The 21,249-nt window shown below is 41.3% G+C and overlaps 1 protein-coding gene across 3 annotated transcripts in view; it reads left to right on the top strand.

The window, feature by feature from the left end:
• The window catches only part of Mipep (mitochondrial intermediate peptidase), a 176,035-nt gene that overhangs the window by 18,648 nt on the left and 136,138 nt on the right, over nt 1-21,249 (top strand). For all 3 annotated transcript variants that reach the window (XM_008824997.3, XM_029559583.1, XM_029559584.1), the window contains exons 5-9: nt 6,233-6,296; nt 9,736-9,918; nt 10,637-10,793; nt 17,188-17,236; nt 19,664-19,724. In XM_008824997.3, coding sequence (XP_008823219.1) covers nt 6,233-6,296; nt 9,736-9,918; nt 10,637-10,793; nt 17,188-17,236; nt 19,664-19,724 — 514 coding nt within the window. The remainder of the gene's footprint in view (nt 1-6,232; nt 6,297-9,735; nt 9,919-10,636; nt 10,794-17,187; nt 17,237-19,663; nt 19,725-21,249) is intronic.

The raw sequence follows: 21,249 nt of genomic DNA on the forward strand, positions 1-21,249 counted from the left end.
AGTGCAAACTATGAAAGCCAGAGAGCCTGGACCAAAGTATTCCCAGTTCTAAATGACCACAGATGCCAACCCAGATTATTTTCCCCAGGCAAAATGTCTATTATAGTCGAAGGGGAAAAAAATATTCCATGACCTAACTAGGCTGAAAGAATTTATGTCCACAAAACCAGCCTTTCAAAGAGTTCTTAAAGCAATACAAAGAGCTGAAGAAAGGAACGACTATACCCAAGGGGTTACAAAAAGAAACTTAATGAAGTTATAACTGTAGAAATGCACAGCTACACCAAAAATTTGAACAGAAATCAAAATGACAGGAATCAGTACACATCTTACATTGATAACTTTAAATATCAATGGACTGAAATCCCTAGTCAAAAGATACAGACTAGTTGAATGGATTTAGAAACAAAACCAATCTTTTTATTGTCTGCAAGAAACTTATCTCACTTTCAAGGACAGATACTATCTTAAAGTGAAAGGTTGGAAAAAAATATACCAAGCAAATGGTACTAAGAAAAAAGCAGGTGTAGCAATTATAATATCTGACAAAATAGACTTTAAAACTAATCAAAAGAGATAAAGTGGGCCACTTCATTCTGATCAAAGGGACAATAAATCAATAAGATATTACAATCATGAACATCTATTCACTAAACTCTGGTGTACCCAACTTCATAAAAACAATACTACAGGACTTTAAGACCCATATTAATCCCAACTCATTAATAGTAGGGGACTTCAACACCCCACTGTCTCCATTAGATAGGTCAACAGGGCAGAGAGTTAACAGAGAGACATCTGAATTAAACAACACCATATATCAAATGGACCTAGCAGACATCTATTGAGTATTCCACCCAAGCACGAAAGGACATTTCTTTCAGTGCCCTATGGAACCTTCTCCAAAATCGAGCATATCCTGGGGCACAAAACGCATCAACAAATACAAAAAGATTGAAATAATTCCATGCATTCTATCAGACCACAATGCAATAAAGCTTAGAATCAACACCTGAAGAAGCCCTAATCACCACATGAACATATGGAGATTAAACAACACACTCCTGAATGATGAATGGGTCAAAAGAGAAATTAAGAAAGAAAAAAGTATTCCTGGAACTAAATGAAAAGGACAATACAACACAACAAAACCTCTGGGACATGCTGAAAGCAGTCCTTAGAGGGAAGTTTATAGCTCTAAGTGTCTATGTTAAAAAATCGGAAAGAACAGAAATAAATGACTTAAGGTTGAAACTCAAGACACTTGAAAAGCAACAGCAAATGAAACCCAAACCCAGCAGACAAGAAGAAATAACAAAAATCAGGGCAGAAATTACTGAAATTGAAACAAAGAAAAATATACAAAGAATCAACAAATCCAAGAGCTGGTTCTTTGAAAGGATAAACACGATTGACAGACCTCTAGCCAGCCCAGTTAGCCAAAAGAAAGAGCACCCCCAAATCAACAAAATCAGAGATGAAAGGGTTAACATCACAACACACGAGAAAGATACAGAACAATATAAGGGAATACTTTAAAAACCTATATGCTACTAAATTTGAAAACCTAAGAGAAATAGATGCATATCTAAAGGCATGGGAACCACCAAAACTAAACCAAGAAGAGATTAACAGCTTAAACAGACCCATATCACAAAAAGAAATTGATACAGTAATACAAAATCTCTCAACTAAAAAAAGGCCAGGATCAGATGGAATTACAGCAGAATTCTATCAGACATTTAAAGAAGATCTACATCCAATACTGCTTAATTTATTTAAAAAGATAGAAATGGAGGGAGAACTTCCAAATTCCTTCTATGAAGCCAGCATCACTCTAATACATTTGCTCCCTTTGGCAGATCATGAGACTGATGCCTAGAGCTCGCCACTCCCTAATCACCACCCTTGAAATCCCAAATTGCAACACTTAGACGGCCCTAGTCATGTGGTTCCAAGGAAACCAGGCTCCATAAGGAAACCGGAACCTAAGTAACCTGAAACCCAGTATGCTAATGAGGTGTCTGACTCGCGATGTCATGATAGGACACAGCCCTGCCAAAGATCTGAGTTGTAACTTCTTGACTGGACCCCCACCCCTATATAAGCTTGTGCCTTTCTTCAACAAACCTGATATGCATCAATGAACCGGGTCTCCTGTGTCTGAATGTGGCTTTGCTGACAGAGTCTCCTCACCAGCCCTGGGGTCCGGAAACTGGCAGAAGTAGCAACAATCAGAGGCAGCACTGGGTGAGCAGAAGAGGTGCCTCAGCACTGCCGAGTGAACAGAAGAGCAGCCGCAGCTTGTGGCCACAGCGAGGAGTGAAGATGGCACCCAGGAGGCTGTGCCCGTGTGATCGGAGGCAGCGCCCCTGTGATCAGAGGCGGCTCCTGTGCGATTGGAGGTGGCACACATGTGATACCATGTGAATGGAGAGATGCTGCAGGTGTCACCTGTACGAACAGAGGAGCGGCACCCGAAGACAGCACCGGGAGAGTGGAGGGGCGGCCGCAGGGGCCCCTGGAGGAAAGAGCATGTTCAGCAGATGGTGCTGGCAAAACTGGATCTCCACCTGTAGAAGAACGAAAGTAAACCCCTATCTTTCACCCTGCACAAAAGTCAATTCCAAATGGATCAAAGATCTCAATGTAAAGCCTGAAACTATTAGAAGAAAACATTGGGGAAAACCTACAAGATACAGGTGTAGGAAAGGATTTTCTAACCCGGACATCAATTGCTCAGCAAACAAGGACAAGAATTAACAAATGGGACCTCATTAAACTAAAAAGCTTCTGTACATCAAAGGAGGCAACCAGGGAAGCGAACCGGAAACCCACAGAATGGGAGAAAATCTTCACGAGTGACACATCCAACAGAGGTTTGGTATCCAGAGTATATAATGAACTCAAAAAACAGAGAATCAAGACAAGAAGTACCCAATTAAAAGGATTCTCAAAGGAAGAAATAAATGTGGCTAAGAAACTTCGTAAAAAGTGTTCAACATCGCTAGTAATTAGGGAAATGCAACTTAAGACCAACTTAAGATTTCTCTTTACCCCAGTCAGTCTGACCAAGATTAAGAGAACAAATGATACCAAATGCTGGTGAGGATATGGACAAAAGGGAACGCTAATGGGAACACTCATCCACTGCTGGTGGGGTTACAAACTGGTTCAACCCCTATGGAAAGCAGTGTGGAGAATTCTTAAAAAGCTACAAATTAACCTACCATTTGACTCAGTTATACCACTCCTTGGCATATACCCAAAGAACTCATCCTATTGCAGAGATACTTGTATATCCATATTTGTTGCTGCTCTTTTGATGATGGCTAAGATATGGAAGCAACCTAAGTGTCCTTCAATTTACCAGTGGATAATGAAAATGTGGCTCATTTATACGATGGAGTTTTACTCAGCAGTAAAGAAAGATGAAATCATGAAATTTGCAGGTAAATGGATGGAACTAGAAACTGTTACACTAAGTGAAGTAACACAGACTCAGAAAAAAAATCGACATATGTTCTCCCTCATATGTGGATCCTAGGATCAGACTCTGATAAATAAGTAAGCAACCAGACATAACTACAGAAACCAGGATAATGGAAAGGAAACAGGGAGGTAAAGGAAAAAGAAAGATCCTGAAAGAGAAGAACAGTAGGAAACAGGCCTTAATAAGGGAGATATGGATAAAAATTGGGTTAGTTTAAGGGAGGGGGAGGGAAGGGTATACAAGGAACCGAGGGGATAAAGGGAAAGAAGGAGCTCAAGAGAGGTACGACCATAGGAGAAGGGTATTATTAAGGGAGAAAGAGTGGAAATGGGGGCACCTTAAGTGGGAAAAGCATGTTGCAGGGGTGAGACAATGAGAGAGATAAATAATGCCTAGCTAGTTTTGAAAACCAGAGGGAACCATATTACTCCTACAACTTACTGACAAATTATACATTCCAGATCAAGAAATATATGTCTAGGTAGGGTGTATCTGAGAACAATTGGTCTTTGCCCAAGATTTAGCTACATGACCCACAGTAATTAAAAGTAAAGAACTGGTGGAACTAACCTTCTTGGATGTTTAACAGACATACTTTGAGGCCTATAATAATTTGGTCAGAGGGACATAAAGAACAGTTTTTGCTCCTTGTCCTCCTAGGTCAACTAATTCCAGGAGACTATGAGCATCTCTCAAAAAGGTCCTGTAATTGTGGTGGGTCACCTGTCCTCTTGATCAACAGGCTGAGGAGACCCCACCAGATGGACTTGAACCAGTGTCCAGTCTACAAAGAAGAGGGTCAACACAGGGATTATTTCCTCCATGCTTCTAAGAGTAACCAGCCATTGTTGAGCAGGACCTTTGACTTGTCTTCACATAGGCAGAACTGGTAAAAGAAAGGAGCCAGGGGCTCCTCCTGAGCCCATGTGACCCCTGAGGAACAGATCCTCAAATGACCTTAAGAGTGAAAATAAATTGATTTATCTGGCCAATTGTATGGCCTTAAACATCCAAAAGGAAAGTATTGCCAAAGATTAAAGGGACCAATATAATTTTTTAAGAGTCCATATGTAAAACTAAAGGCTACATAACAAGCAACAATGCCTGATAGGAGATACCTTCTTTTCTGTTGGCCAGGGTAGCCAAAGTGTCTCCCAGATAGTAACCCAGCATAGAACTGGGAAAGTGAACAGCAGACCCCAATCTTATCTAAAGGAATATTGATAGCTGAGTACCGCTAGATGAGGAACAGCTGACCCTCCTAAAACAGACCTCTAGATAGGCTGACTAGATTCACCAGATGGACAAGTAGTGGAGAATGGCTGGGGGTGCCAACAACACAGCAGACAGTAGCAGGGATATCAGAGTATAAGGTCTCTAGTAAGGGGAGGGAGGCTATGGGAGGGTGCCATCTGGGAAGTGGGTGTATAGTTGAATAAGATGGTTTGGGATGTTCTGTGTGATATACACACACATAAATCAATTTTAAAAAATGTATTATATTGAGGAGGAAGCATGGAAATTTATATCACGTTAATTAGTAGAGGTGATAAACATTACCATTGAAATCTACCCGATGACTTTATAGACATCACAGGCACCAAGGATCCAAGTGCAACCGATTATGACTAGTAATAATCACACATACAGATTAGAGATGCATGCACCAACATCTCAGTCTTAGTAGCAATATCAAGTCTTTCTTCAAGGAACAATATATTCTAAAATGAAATGGAGATCTTTTTTAAAGGTTAAAAACTCATCCAGTTTTATGTCTTACAGGGCTTATACTGAGTTCAATATTGTATAATTGTACTAATTCAACTGCGATGCTAGAAACTTGCACCCACCTGTGAAAGAGATGTACTCTTGCTCTGGAGTGTGTAACTGAATATGTTAAAGCTGTAGTGAAATGCTTCTTCCAATCATGTAGTTATTAAAAATTTAAAAATATCATGATAAAAAGTGTGGAATAGCTTTAATTCTTGTCATTCAAGATGTATTTGCATGAAGTGTGGTTGTGCACACCACAATCCCAACACTCAAGAAGCTAAGGCAGGAAGATCACAGGTTTGAAGCTAGCTTGGTCTGCATAGCAAGATCCTATCTCCCAAAACAAATAAATAAATAAATATTGTATGACATTATCAGGAAGGTAAATACACCATTTTGAAAAGCCAGAGTCAGGATGTATCAAATACTTGGTTAACCTACCTCTAGAAACGAGTAATTTAAAGAACCATATTGTTGACAGAAAAAGGTGTTAAACTTGAAATTTGTTCCAAGCCTCATGGCAGACATAGAAAACTGTTCTCTGGAGCCAAGAACCCAGCTTCTGGTGCAACTCTTTACACATTAGCCGCCTCTAGTTGGAAGAAAACCTGAAAATCTGTGAGGGGCCTTTGAAATCCTGTCCAAGTGTAAATTGTTTTCTGTTACTAATCACTGGGGTTTGGATGGAGTTGAGATAATTAGGAAGATGGCTCTCAGAGCTTTGCCTTCTCTGCACAGGGAGTAAGCTCTTACATGACCAGCGTGTAGTGCTGTCAGTCAACTGGGCGCTTTGCCTAACTGAAATATTAGCCACTTGTTTAAAGCAAACAAACAGATTGTATGTATGCTTGTGTAGGTCTGTTGAAACAGATTTTGACAATAAATTTCATAAGTACTGATTTTAAATACTGATTTTTGTTGGTAATTTTTATTGCCTTTTGTAACTTGGGACTTACTTTATTTTAGGCGCGTGGCTGAACTGTTTATGTTTGATTTTGAAATCAGTGGAATCCATCTAGATGAAGAAAAGGTAAAGCTTTTGTTTTTCTTTTTTTGAGACAAGGTCTCACTATTTAGGCTCGGAACTGGCTCTGTAGACCAACTGACCTTGAACTCACAGAGATCCACCAGCCCCTGCCTTCAGAGTGCTGGGACTAATGGCGTGTACTATTATGCCTGGCTCTTCATTTCTTGATATAAGGTCTCACTATGTAGGCCAAGGCTGACCTCAAACTCGTGATTGTCTGCTTTAGCCTCCCAAGTGCTTAGGATTATAGGCACATGGGGATCTTATGCCACTCCCAGGATTGGGAATTGAATCACAAACCTTCTGCATCTTCTCTGTGCCTACTGCAGATCATCTTTTTTAATGCATACCAGTTTGGGACTCAGTAAAATACCACATGAGTGTATGATGAGTCATTCTAATGTTAGTCAGCATTGAGTTTGGTGTCTATTGATTGATTGATTGATTGATTGATTGATTGATTGCAGGGTCTTTTGTATCACTGGCTGACCTTGAACTCACTGTGTAGCCAAGAATAAGCTTGAACTTCTGATCTTCCTGCTTCCACCTCCCAAATGCTGGTGTTACATGCCTTTGCCACCACTCGGTTTATGTGATGTTGGAGTTTAAACCTAGGGCTTCCTAAGTATGCTAGGCAAATACTCTACCAACTGAGCCCCAGCCTCAACTCCTAGTTTGTTATCTTTGGAAGTAACATTTCTAGTTAGAAATGAATGTAAATATTTGTAATATTTTACAGAATCTTTGTTAAAGGTAGCCAGGCGTGGTGGTGCATGCCTTTAATCCCAGCGCTTGGGAGGCAGAGGCAGGTGGATCTTTGTGAGTTTGAGGCCAGCCTGGTCTACATAGTGAATTCCAAGACAGCCGGGGCTACAGGGAGACCCTGTCTCAAAAAGACCAAAAAAAAAAAAAAAAAAAAAAAAAAAAGATGCTTCTGAAACTTTCCTAAGTGTGGAGTTTGACCAGCATGGAGCTGCTGTCGTCACCGACCAGGTGTTCTTAAGGCATGCTTGTTCTTTTCTACCAAGTAACTCCCTGGGGGCTCGTCACTGTTAAAGATGAAAGATAAATAGATTGAGCATAGTCTTCCCTCTTGACTTCATGTCTGTTCTTCAAGGTGCCCTACTGGGACAAACATTACGTTATAGACATGAGATTGTGAAGCAAACCACCAAAGAAATAGGATTTACAAACCATTAAAGCTTGTGTTCTTTGTAGGCTTGTTTTTGAAATAGGACTTGCTGTGTTTCCCAGGCTGGCTTTGGATTGCCGGGCTCAAGCAATCCTGCATCAGTGCTCCCTGAGTGACTAGTTACAGAGATGAATCTCTGTACTTGACAGTTTAACTTTTTATCTTAAGGTCTTATGATGTAATTGAAGAATTAAAATTTAATAGATGTTTAAGAATCATTTGTAGCAATTTCACAGGATTTTGGGAGTTCAGAGTGTTGTATAATGAACTGTTACTTTAGAATGAAGAAATGATGTGCCTAGCATATTATTGAAGTCAGAAAGTGAACTCAGTTTTTGATTTTCCAGAGATTTTACCAGGTGACAAAGTTTTGGAGATAATTCATTTTATTACCTTGTAATTTGTTTTCATAAAAAGCTTTGGAGAAAATTTACGAACTATAATGTCTAGCTGCTATTTATCATTTTTGTTATTCCAGTGAGTACCACTAGGTGGGGATACATGACTGTACAGAAAAGGTTGGACTAAAGATCTCCAAGGCCCTGGCAGTATTTTTTCCATAATTTGAATTTTCTATATTGAAAACTTTGGGTTATTATTGTATCTTTAAATTTCCTTTTTTTTTTTTTTTTTTTTTTTTTTTGTCTTTTGGAGACAGGGTTTCCCTGTAGCCCCAGCTGTCCTGGAACTCGCTATGTAGACCAGGCTGGCCTTGAACTCACAAGAGATCCGCCTATCTCTGCCTCCCGAGTACAGGGATTAAAGGTGTGTGCCACCAAGCCTGGCTATTTAAATTACTTTTTTGAGGCAAGAGCCTTGCTGTCAGTCCAGGCTTGCCTGAAACTTACTGTGTAGTCCAGGCCTGAAAATGTGAGATCCCTGCCTTAGCGTGCCCCAGCACTGGGGTTCCATGTGCATACCACCAGACCTGATTTATGTAACTCTTAATTTTGTTTCAAGTTTTTTGTGAGACAGGGTCTCATGTAGCCCAGAGAGGCATGGAATCACTATGTTGCTGAGAATGACATTGAACTTTTGATCCTCCAACATTCAGCCCCCATGTGCTGGGATTATAGGTATGCACCACCATGCTCAGTCACAGTGCTGAGGATTGAACCCAGGGCTTTGTGCATGATAGGCAGGCACTCTCAGCTGAGTTACATCCCCAGCCCGTTCATATTCTTGTCAAGCACACATTTACATCTTACATGTTTTTCTTAAAAAGATTAGTGCTGCTTAATGATAAAGGCAGAATGGATGATTGCCTGAAACCCATCCTGAGCCACTCTGAACCCTGACTGACTGGGTTTCTTATTAGGGATAACTGAAAATGTATATCTCGTCCTTTAATATACCTGATAAATTACATGGGGTGCAGTTTATATTTCATCTTAAAAGTGTTTGTGGTGTGTGCTGGGGATGTAGCTCAGTTGGTAGAGTGCTTGCCTAGTGCACATGACGGTTCAGTCGTCAGCACTGCAGAAATCAGGCATGGTGGTGGAAGCTTGGAATCCCAGCATTTGGTCGGGGGTGAGGGGAATAGAAGCAAAAGATTCAAAAGTTTAAGTTCATCCTCAGCTACATAGTAAGTTATAGGCCAGCCTGGGCTACATGAGACCTTTTCTCAGAACCCAAAATTTTGAAGTGATTTCTTAGTGTTCATTTTCTCAGAAGATTGAAGATGTGACTGGCAAGCTAAAACTCACATGACTCTCATCACCAGTCACATCATACATGACTGTGAAGGGCTGGTAGATACAAGGTCCATGTACCACATAGTACAGAAGACATGGCCTTGCCCCACAGGCTTCAGTCCCTCAGTCTCTCAGGTCTTGCCCCCTGCCCCCCGCCCACGTTTTTGAGTCAGGGTCTTACTCATAGCCTAGGTAGGTTGACCTTGAGCCTATGATCCTTCCGCCTTAGCTTCCTGAATGGGGTGACGAGTGCCGTGCTCGGGTCTGCTGTTAATGACTTTGTTACTGTCTTTCTACAGCAGTGCATATGTGCAAATTAGGACCTTCAATCTGGGTTCCTGTTGTGTGTTTGCTACTGTTTTGTCTCATTGCCTAATTTCCTCTGGCTCACATAATGAAAGTGTTTTTTGTTTTGTTTTGTTTTACTTTCTACATTATACGTAAGTGTTCTATATCAGTAATATAGATGTTGGTTTCCTACCACTAGAAATTGTCTGGTTAGTCTGAAATACTAATTTGATTCACTTTTAAATACTGTTCCTCCTTCCACATTTAGCGTAGAAGAGCGGTGGACCTCAATGTTAAAATCTTGGATTTGAGCAGTACATTTCTCATGGGAAGCCACTCTCCCAACAAGATTCAGAAGCAGCTCTTACCAGAGCATATCCAGCACCACTTTGCCCGGGACAGGAATCATGTAGTAATTGATGGTCTGCATGCAGAAGCAGGGGATGACTTGGTAGGAGTCCTCTGTTTACTTTGTTGCGTCACTCCCATCTGAACACCAGTGGATGTCTTTTGCTGCTGTCTTAACCACAAATCAATTAATAATATAATACTGTAGTCTTAAAAATCTTTCAGTATTGCTGGGCGTGGTGGCACATGCCTTTAATTCCAACACTTGGGAGGCAGAGGTGGGCGGATCTCTGTGAGTTCAAGGCCAGCCTGGTCTACATAGTGAGTTCCAGGACAGCTGGGGCTACAGGGAGACCCTGTCTCAAAAAGACCAAAAAAAAAAAAAAAAAAAAAATCTTTCAGTATTACTAAGCCCTGAAAATTTAATTTGTGACATTATTAATTTTACAAATGCTTTGAGTAATGAAAATGTTTAAAATTCATGTCTCTTAAAGACTTTGTTTTGGAATACAGTAAACAGCGATTGACCTTGTAGGTTTCTGAGATTTCTTTTTAATTTGTGAAGTCCTTTCTTCTGCATTCGATGTGTTATGGTACAGAGACAAAGCTTTGGCTAAACGTTTGTCCTTCCAAAGAACTCTTGTTGGTGTGCTGTTGCACCCCATAAAAGCTCTGTTACCTGGTGTAAATTGTTCATATACTTTGAAAGTGATGGTTGTCTGCAGATAAAGTGGGGAGCACTGGACTGTGCTGTTGTGTGGGACTTTGTGTTGTGATGTTTAGATCTTTGACTTTTTTTTCTTCCCTTTTTTAAAACATAGGTTCGAGAAGCTGCTTATAAAATTTTTCTTTATCCCAGTGCTGGTCAGTTGAAGTGCTTAGAAGAATTGCTAAGCAGCAGGGATCTTCTGGCAAAGTTAGTGGGGTATTCTACATTTTCCCACAGGGCCCTCCGCGGAACCATAGCTCAAAATCCAGGTAAGCCTGTTTATCCAGCTTTGTAGAACAAAACAGGATTTTTTATGAAATGGAACTTTGGGTGGATGGATGGATGGATGGATGGATGGATGGATGGATGGATGGATTTTGGCAGTGCTCAAAATCTACCCAAGGGAACTATACTCCCAGCACTGAAGTTCTGATTTTAAAATTGCTATAAATGATTTCTTTTAAAAACAGTTTTGTCACATAACCTACCTGTCTTTGAATTCAGGATCTTCTTGCCTGAGCGTCCTGAATGCTGGAGTTACAGACATCACCTACATGCCCAACAATGTTTTATTTTTAGCACATTCAGAAAACCATTTATTGAGATTTTCAACACCTTTTGATAGAAATCATCTTTAAATAGAGCTAATAATTTGGCAGGTATTGTGTTCAGTGAAGGTATTTTATTTTGTGTATACGCTGCCTGGAAGGTCTGTGTTGGGTGGGCAAGGGAGTGTTCTTTGGGTTTGATAAACTGGCTTTGTGCTGTGCTGAGGTCCTTAGATTCAGGATATCTAAGAGAGGGTATTGCTCAAAGCTAGTAATAGGAGTGTACAGAAGCTTCTTCTGGGGCCTTTAAGTGGTTCCGTTATAATTTAGGCAGTGGATCAGCAGTAGGGTATTGAAGATGGTAGAGCTGTTTAGGTTCAAGATGTACTTGGGAGGTCAGAGTGATGACTTGGGAATTGGTGGAGAGGGAGGAGAAGGAGGCAGTGCAGAGTTTCTGGTGGAGCACCGGCACATGCTGTTGAGGATAGAGGGAGCACTGAGAAGGACTCTGTGGAGGACTTCCATCATTCTTTGTTGTCTCCATCCCTTCTTTTACTAGCACATTCACTTGTTCCACAGAGTTCCCTTCCACCTTTCCAGTCTTAGCTTTTATATTGCCCTTGACCTGTTAGACTCCAGATGGGTGTCCTGGATTGTAGTTGCATCTTTTCGAGGTGTGGCTCCAAACTTACCCTTCCATGATAAGCTCTATGCTATACTATCTCCTGTCCTTGGACTTCTTTGTCCTTGAACCTTTAAAGCACCCCTCCCCCCTCCCCCCATGCTGGGTATGGAACCCAGAGCCTCACACATGCTAGGCATATACTCTACTACCAGGTTATATCTTAAAAGCTAGTTCTTAAAATGGTTTCATATAACTTAACTCCTAAATTGATATTATATAGATTTTATATATTATGTATCTTATTTTATCTTTCTCTTTTTTCTTTTCTTTTCTTTCTTTTTTTTTGGTCTTTTGAGACAGGGTCTCCCTGTAGCCTCAGCTGTCCTGGAACTCACTATGTAGACCAGGCTGGCCTTGAACTCACAGAGATCCACCTGCCTCTGCCTCCCGAGTGCTGGGATTAAAGGTGTGCGCCACCACACCTGGCTCTTTTTTCTTTTTTAAAAACATTTTATTATTTTTGTTTTATGTGTATAAGTGTATGAACGTATCGCTTACATGGATGTAAGTGCACCCATGTCATGCAATGCCCATGGAGGTCAGAAGAGGGTGTCTGATCCCTTGGAACTGGAGTTATGGACAGTTGTTAGCTGCCACATGGGTACTGGGAATCGAACCAGGTCCTTTGCAAGAACAGCCAGTGCTCTTAACGACTGAGCCATCTCTCCAGACCCCTCTTTTCTTTATTCTAGACAAGGTCTTATGTATCTTAGGTTATCCTCAAACCTGACCTTCCTGCCTTCACTTCGCTAGAGTTGGATTATAGGAGTGCGCTACCATGCCCAGTTTAATTTTGTGGTTTTTTTGTAGTCACTGTCAATTCTATTAAAATAGAATATTTTTGCTTTTATGTTATATGCAATAATGACACTTGAATATTATTCAGTGCTTACTGTGTCATTATGTGCCATTTAACTCCCTGATAGCCCTGTGAAGCAGGAATTAGCTTATGTGTCACAGAAGGAATCAAGGCTGGCTATATTCCTAAGAAGTGGCACAGTTGGAACCTGTACACATCTCTGAAGCCGCTGAGAGTTGACATGGGATCCTTTCCATCTTTTTCCTCTTCAGTTTTCACCTCTGTATCAATGTTTTCCTCAGCTCCTGTCTGTCACATTTTCTTCCAAACTCTGGGAGCAATTTATTGTGGCAGGAAATGGTAGTGGTTGCTTTGTATAGTTTGCATACTTAGAAGAGACCCAGGGAAGGGCAAAACATGTGGGCCAGGCATGTGGCCGGTGTGCTGTTGGTTAGTTAGCAAGCTGTGGAGATGCAGAACAGTTTGGGGAGATGGCACGGAGTGTACAGTGGTGCTGCCGCCACCAGGGAAGTTGATACAGAATGTGATGTGTATACAGAATGTGGTGTGGGTGAGGGTAGGCCTGGCAGGGCACCGGAATGAATCTGCAGCCTACTGTGGAGAAGCTGCAACCATGTACCAAATTCTCAAGAAGAAACGTGCCTGACACATTTGAGGAAAAACCAAAGTAGAGTGTGCTGGAGAAAGAGCTATGCTGAGGGACGACTTGAAGGAAGCCTCTGACTGGAGTGAGATAAGAGGGCTTTGAGGGGCTTGGGCAGAAAGGGGAAGTGATCTGACTCACATTGTAATGACATGTAGTTGATAGCCAGACTAGACTATGGCTGGGTGAGCTGAGAGCATGTGGAAGCTATTGTGACACTCAGGAGGAGAGATGATGGTATCTTCGGCAGCAGAGCAGCTGGTCAGTGGGCCCTAGCTTCTGGGTAGAGATGATGGTTTGAATCTGATGGTGTTTTAACTTGGGCAACTAGAAAGACAGTAAGTTGCTGTGTTGGGGACTGGAGCTTGGTTTGCTTCAAGATAAGGTCTAGATGCTGTTGACTTGCAAGTGATCATATTGGGCACATGGCTGCGGGGCTGAGAGTTCTGAGCTGTGGATGTAAGTTTGAGACTTTATTTAAAGGCATGGGAGTATATGAGGTCACTAACAGACTGTATTTAAAGTGTAGAAGATCAAGCTGGGCTCTGGGCTACTCTGAGGTCTGGCTGTGAGGAACCATGAGTGCTGCTGAGAAGTGGTGGGCAGTGAAGGAAAGGAAGCAGAGTGTGTCCTACGGGAAGCGATCAGAAGAGGTCTTAAGGGGAAGGGAGGAATGCACTGACGGATGCTGAGGGGCAGGTCAGTGTAGAGAGGACTGGGAACTGGTCATCTGCCAGCCAGCATTATTAGAGCTCACTGAACTCACAGCAACTAAAACATCCTTTCAGTAGCGATTTGCCCAGGTGTTAGTATGGTGACATTTTGAAGAGAGATGGGATGGTTAGTCAATAAGATGTGATAGTGTCCTTGAGGATTTATAGTTTACTGTCAGGTGAGTAGTACACACACAACAGTGCCATGGAATTTTAGCAGGTGGGTGTCTGCCAGCTGATTAGGTGGCTGGTGAGTTTCAGGAAGGTAGTGACACTTGAAGGAATGGTAAGTGTTCACCAAGAACAAGGTGGCAGGAGAGCGTAACCCAGGTTATGACGGGCGAATTAGAAACCACTGTGCGTGAGCAAAGGCTTGGGTTTATTTTGGGGGAATCTCACATTCAGTCCTTATGTGTTGGATGTCGTCCTCAGTTGTTCTCCACCTTGTTTTTGAGACATGATCTCTCACTGAACCTGAACCTCACAGATTAGACTAGACTAGCTGGCCATTGAGCCTCAGGGAGCCTCTCTGTGCTGGGGCTGTAGGCATTTGCCACCACACTTGGTATTTATTCTGTGGGTTTTGGAGGATTGAACTCAAGTCCTCATGCTTGCATGGCAAGCACTTTACTAAGTTATCTCCCCAGCCCTTCATCCAGACTTTTTAATATGGTTAAATGAAGCAGATTTTTTTTGCATAGCAACAGAAAAGTAAAATGGGTGACTATTAATAAAATATGGTTATCTAGAAATAAATGATCTATCTGAAAACTATCCTACGTTGGAACTAGAATGATCTGCTGAAATGGGATTTCAGCTCTGAGGATGGGACGGTTTATCTTCCTACTCTTCCTGATGCCACTTCACTTGGCACATGAGGCTGTGTCTTCAGACTGAGTCTACTGAGACTTGTCCAGTATGACAGTGGCACGGACCCTGTGGCTTCGTGGTTTATGTTCACCCCGTTCTTTGCTTAGCCTTTTATTTCACTCAGAAAGGAGATACAGCTTAAAGAGAGGGAGAGAAACTTAAACCCGTATAAAAGCTCATCTGGAAGATATAAAAACAGTGTTTGTGGCCAACCAAAATACACATGAAAGCACTGCACACTGAGGTCAGTGGCAGAAAGCACTAAGTGAAAACACGCCCATGAAGCACTTCTTCATGGGAAATGGTGATGATTCTGCTGCATTGCCTCGTGGATTCCTCACATCTGATGACTGCCACTGAAGCGGTTCACTAGGCACTTAAAATCCTATTAGAACTAAGAATGCTGATGGTTCTCATTTCGTCATTTTCTTTTGGTATTGCTACTGAATAGATTGTTCTACAGTTGTATGTAAAAATAATAGTAATTATCCAGAAAACGTTGCTTTTTAATTTTTGGTAAATTATATTTCTAAACTGTACTGATATTATTTATATATTTATTAGTATATATTGTATAAACTAATGGGTTTCATAGTCACATATTTGTTTAAATATGTCATGAACTCTGACCATATTCACTCCCATTTACCTTCTCCTATTTACCCCCTCCCTCTAGTCCTCTTAGTCTTCCCAAATTGTATCCTTTCTGTTTTCATGGTGTGTGTGTGTGTGTCTGTGTGTACCTGTCTGTGTATATATCTGTGCATAAAATGTAGGTTCCACATGGAAGAAAATGTGATATTTGTGTTTCTGACTTTGAACTTATTTTTGCTTAATAAGATGATCTGAGGACATGAGGTTGGGAGAGGGACATGGGAGGGTGTGGTAGGAGCTGGAGGGGACAGTAGGGGGTGGGTATGATCAAAATACATTGTATGCATGTATGAAATTCTGAAAGAATAAAAATGTCCTCAAAAGATGATCTCTAGTTCCATCCATTCTTCCTGCAAATGACATAATTTCATTCTTGGCCGAATAAAACTTCATCATATGCCTCACATTTTCTTTATCCATTATCTGTTGATAGAGCCTAGGCTGTTGCTATAATTTGGCTGTTGTGAGTAGTGTGTCGGTGGTATACCAGCAGTGACTTTGGTTATCATACTCAGGACTGGTATAGGGATCTCATGGTAGTTCTTTGGATTTTTGAGGAATCTCTGTACTGATTTCTGTAGTAGCTGCACCAGTTTACATGCCCACCAGCAGTGACAAGGGTTCCTCCCTGCCCATCCTTGCCAATTGGGGAATTGCCTCTGGTGGATTGGCCTGTGGTCATGTCTGTGGGGCATTTTCTTGATTGTTGAATGGTGTGGGGATGGTGGGCAGTGCCACCTGTGGTCAGGTTGTTGTGTATTGTATAACAAATCAGGTTGAACTTAGGCCAGGGAGCAAGCCAGTGAGCAGTGTTCCTCCATGGCCTGTTCTCCAGCTCCTGCCTCTGGGTTCCTACCCTGAGTTCCTATCTTGGACTCTCTTGGTGATGAACTGTGACCCAGGAGATGTAAGCTAAATAAACCCTTTCCTCACCAAGTTGGTAGTGGTCACAGTGTTTTGTCATAGCAATGGAGAAACAAACTAGGATAGGTGGGATATGATCTGCATTTCCCTAGTAGCTAAAGATGTTGAGTATTTTTGAGAGAAGGTCTCACTTTGTAGCCCATGTGGGCTGGCCTTGACTCCTGATTCAGTGTCCCAGGTGTGAAGATTACAGGTATTCGCTGATGTTTAGACTCAAACCAGAGTCTAGTGATCTTGAAACTTAGGAAAAAATTAGGCTTGTCTGTGATAGTTTTTTCCATACATTAGGATGGAATGTTTAGAGTTTTAAACTTTTGCCTCTCATTAATGCTTTAATTTGGGGTATAATCTAAGGCTTTGGATTATTACTCCTACAGTTGTTTGTTTTTCCCAGTAGATTTTTGGCATCTAGAGATAATGAAAATAAACTGAGCATATGAAAGCCCCTCTGCCTCCTTTTGAAAATCATCACTTTAGGGGCTAGAGAGATGGCTCAGTGGTTTAGAGCACTGGCTGCTCTTGCCAAGGACCCAGGTTCAATTCCCAGCACCCACATGGCAGCAAACAACTGTCCGTAACTCCAGTTCCAGGGAAACCCAACACCTTCTGACCTCTAAGGGCATTGTACAATACAGGTGCACTTACACACACACAGGCAATACACTCATACACATAAAATAAAAAAAATTAAAAAAAAACCCAAATCATCCCTTTGGCATAGACTTGACATGTGTGATAATATATGTAATTTTAACATATGTTCATGTTCACAAAGTTGAAGGGTTTTTTTTTTATTTCATTTTTAGAGACTGTCATGCAGTTCCTTGAGAAACTCTCTGACAAGCTTTCTGAAAGGTCAGTTCTTATTCTGTTTAGCGTTTGGTTATGAAATTAATTGTGTGTGTGTGTGTGTGTGTGTGCGTGCGTGTGCGTGTGTGTGTGCATGTGCGTGCACTTGTTTATGTGTGTTTAGGTGCATGTGTGTGCAAGTACATATGCACACATGTGCATGTAGAGGCCTGAGGTTGTGGGTATTTTCCTCTGTTACCCTTCACCTTATATATTGGAGGTAGGGTCTCTCACTGGAACTCAGAGCTGGCCAGTTCATCTAGTCTAGCCAGCCAGCTTGCTCTGAGGATCTACCTGATATTGACATGGGTCCTAGAGATCCCATCTCTGGTCCTCATATTGTGCTCTAAGTGCTTTATCTTCTGTGTCATTTCCCTAATTCCTGCAGTTAGGTTTCTTTTTAAAGGACTTGTTCTACTTTAAAAACTAGGAAATGACTTACTAAGAATATAAGTTTGAATGTGAGTTAAGTTTGGCCCGACTGGCCCAAGATTTCGCCTGTGAGAAGCAGCCCCTTAAGGTGCCAGTCTTACCTGTGCCAGTCCCCTCAAGGACCCACTGTCTTAGTCAGCCCCTTATTTATATCTGATTTAACCATGTTCCCCAAACCTTCTTGAAACCATTTTATTTTAACCCGTAGCACTAATTTTATAACAAATTCATAAAGTAGCATTTCTCTTTTGGGGCTAAATACAGGAGGCAGTTGGATGTGGTGGGTTAATTGGATTTTGATTTGGGGGATTTCTTTAGGCTGTGTGTATGAGTGTTTTGCCTGCATGTGTGTAAGTGCACCTGTGTTGTGTAGTGCCCTCAGAGGTTAGAAGAGGTGTTGGATTTCCCTGCAACTGAAGTTACAGACAGTTGTTTGCTACCATGTGGGTGCTGGGAATTGACCCTGGGTCCTTGGCAGGAGCAGCCAGTGCTCTTAACTGCTGAGCCATCTCTCCAGCCCCAGATTTTTTTTGTTATAAAAATCTCTGCCTCAATGCTTGTAATGTCACGTGCTTTCCTTTTGCTGCTGTCTCTGCTCCTCCCTTTCACCCAGCCCTTATCCTTGACTAGCACTCTTTCAGAAGGTGGAGGAGGGGCAGCCCATCCTGCCCTGCTATACCAAGAGTTCCAGGAAGATTTGTGCTCTGGTTCGAGAATCCAGGCCCTGGGTCTCCTCCTCTCTCAGAGCTCACTAGTTTTCTTTGCCTTTTTTGACCATAGCAACACATTCAGTGTTTGTTAAGTGCTTAATTTCTCTAGTAAGAAAAAACTGACCAGACCCGCAGGCCTCTCTCTCCGGGGCCTTATACTGAGTTCAATATTATATAATTGTATTAACTCAACTGTGAACCTAAAAACTTGCACCCACTTGTGAAAGAGAGGGACTCTTGCTCTGGAGTGTGTTACTGAATATGTTAAAAAAAAAAAAAAAAAGAAAGAAAAAACTGACCAAAACCAGTTTGGGGAGGAAAGGGTTTATTTGACTTAGAAGTCCAGATCATAGTCTATCGTAGAGGAAAGTGAAGGCAGAAACATAAGTAGGGCAGGAATTTGGATGCAGAAGCAGAGACCATGGAGGAATGCTGTTTACTGGCTAGCTCCCTCTGGTTGGCTACCTTTCTTATACAGCCTAGGCCCACCTACCTAGGGATGTCATTGCGCACAGTGGACTGGACTCTCCCACATCATTGAACAATTAAGAAAATGCCTCACAGATTGCCCACACATCAGTCTGATGGTAGAAATTCCTCAATTGAGGTTCCTTCTTCCCAGGTGACTTATTTTGTGTCAGGTTGATCAAAATGATCCAGCACATTCAGGTTTCTGGTTTGGATTAAACTAATGGGTTTGAATCCCTTTCTCATTTGGCTTGTGTTTATCAATTCTAGAATCTTTTTAATCCCTGTGAACCACTGTGTTTTCTCTATAATGAAGAGGGAATGTTAATTGGATTCTCCATTTATATGTAGCTATAGACTATATTTTCAGCAAACATACCCTCATAATTTTGTGGCTATTTAATTCTAAAAGATACTTCATATTTTACAAATATCAATCACCTATTGTATTATTACCCAGAGTTTTTCTGAAGGGAAAAATGGTGAGTAGCAACTAGAAATGTAATCCATGTTGATATTTTTTAGAGGGTACTTGTTAGTTTCTTAACTTTTAAGGATGGAGCAACAGTCTGGAGTTAAAGTTTGCTGGCTGATGCTTTGCCTATTTCTGTTTTTTCAAGCTGTAGTACTTTTAAGGCATGTATCAGCATTATGCTTTTTAAGGTACAGATTGTGGTGACTTACTGATTTGTATGTTGTTTCTTAAAACACTTTAGTAAAAGTTGCATTAATGCCAGTTTATTTTTGTATTGAAAGACATACCTCTTCTTACTATAATTTTTAATTTTTTTTTCTAACAAGTAATGATAGGCCTGTTTTACAGAACTATAAAAGATTTTGAGATGATGCGAAGAATGAAGATGAAACTAAATCCTCAAAATTCTGTAAGTAAATATGTTGGAATTATTTTTATAATATAAACACACTATCAAGTGAAAGCATTATCTCTTGATTCTCGGGCTTTCTTTGTTTACATTTAAAATTTAAACCTGACTTGGTGGCACATACCTTTGATCCCAGCACTCAAGAGGCAGAGGCAGGCAGTTCTCTGTGAGTTCAAGGGCAGCCTGGTCTATATAGCAAGTTCCAGCCCAGCTGGGGCTACAGGGAGACCCTGTATCAAAAAGATTAAGAAAAAAGAAAAAGAAAAAAGTTTAAATTTAAATTTCACACACAAAATACTTGGCTTATAGCGCCCCCCCACCATTCTCTCTCTCTATTCCTTTCCTGCTCCCACCAAACCCCTTCTTCCCAACGTCTCCTCCTGCATTTACCTAGGGTTGCCTATGTGAGCATGAGTGGGATTATTTACCCCAGCCAGGACAATTTATCATTGAGGACTATGATTCTCTTTCCCTAGCAGCCATTAGCTGCCTATAGTGCTTCAGGGAGAGATAAAGGCTTATTAGCCCCTCCCTCATCCACAAAGGAAGAGTGATGGCCCAATCTTGTGCAGGTCTTATATGGGCATGCACTGTTGCTGTAAGTTCATGGGTACACAGCCATGTCATGTTCAGAGGATACAGCATTTCACAACAATCTTTCCCATCCTCCAGCTCTTACTTTTTTTCCACCTGCTCTTCCACAGTGTTCTCCAGTCATTGGAGAAGGGGTGATACGGATATCCTATTTAGGGCTGAACATTCATCAGTCACTTAGTCTCAGTACTTTGACCAGTTATGAATCTTGGCATTAACTATCACCCACTGCAAATAGAGGCTTTTCTGACCAAGGCTGAGGGCAGCACTAACCTATGGGTATAAGCATAAGCATTTAGAAGGCAGTTTGATGTGTCCATTTAGTAAAGAAACACTAGTAGGTTCAGCCCTGGCTTTCTGATCAGGTTTGTAATACCATAATTGCAATGCATTCTTCCTGTGGAACAATGTCAACTTCATCAGAAAGCAATTGGTTACTTCCATAATAGTCATGCAGCTGTTATACCAGTGGGCACATTGTCTTGATTCTAGGACTTTCTCACAATAGGCTGGAGGTCTGTGTAGTTTTTTAATACTTGGTTTAGTAAGTGAGGTATTGAACTATTTGATACATTGGTCTGAATTTGAAGCTGCTTGGAAACCCAGCATTTTTGTCAAATACTGAGTGTGTGAGTGTGCACATGTACACATGCACATATGCATATTAACAGAAGGTTTGTATATTTATGGATGCACTGCTTCTATTCTAGGCAAGTCAGCTTCCCATTTTGAGGCAATCTTTGATCAGGCTCTTTGTAGATTTGATCAGCGGGTGGCAATTTGACCCTCAGTGTTGATTTTGCAGTTTATGTGTTCATTTATTTGTTTGCTAATTTGTGGTCTTTAGTTGAGTAGATCATTATTGAGTGATAAAGCCTACTCCAGTCTAAAACATACCCATATATTTTGTGTTGTTTTTAGTCATAAGGTC

Source organism: Nannospalax galili, unplaced genomic scaffold (assembly GCF_000622305.1).
Source record: "Nannospalax galili isolate Female #2095 unplaced genomic scaffold, S.galili_v1.0 scaffold488, whole genome shotgun sequence".
Lineage (NCBI taxonomy): Eukaryota > Metazoa > Chordata > Mammalia > Rodentia > Spalacidae > Nannospalax > Nannospalax galili.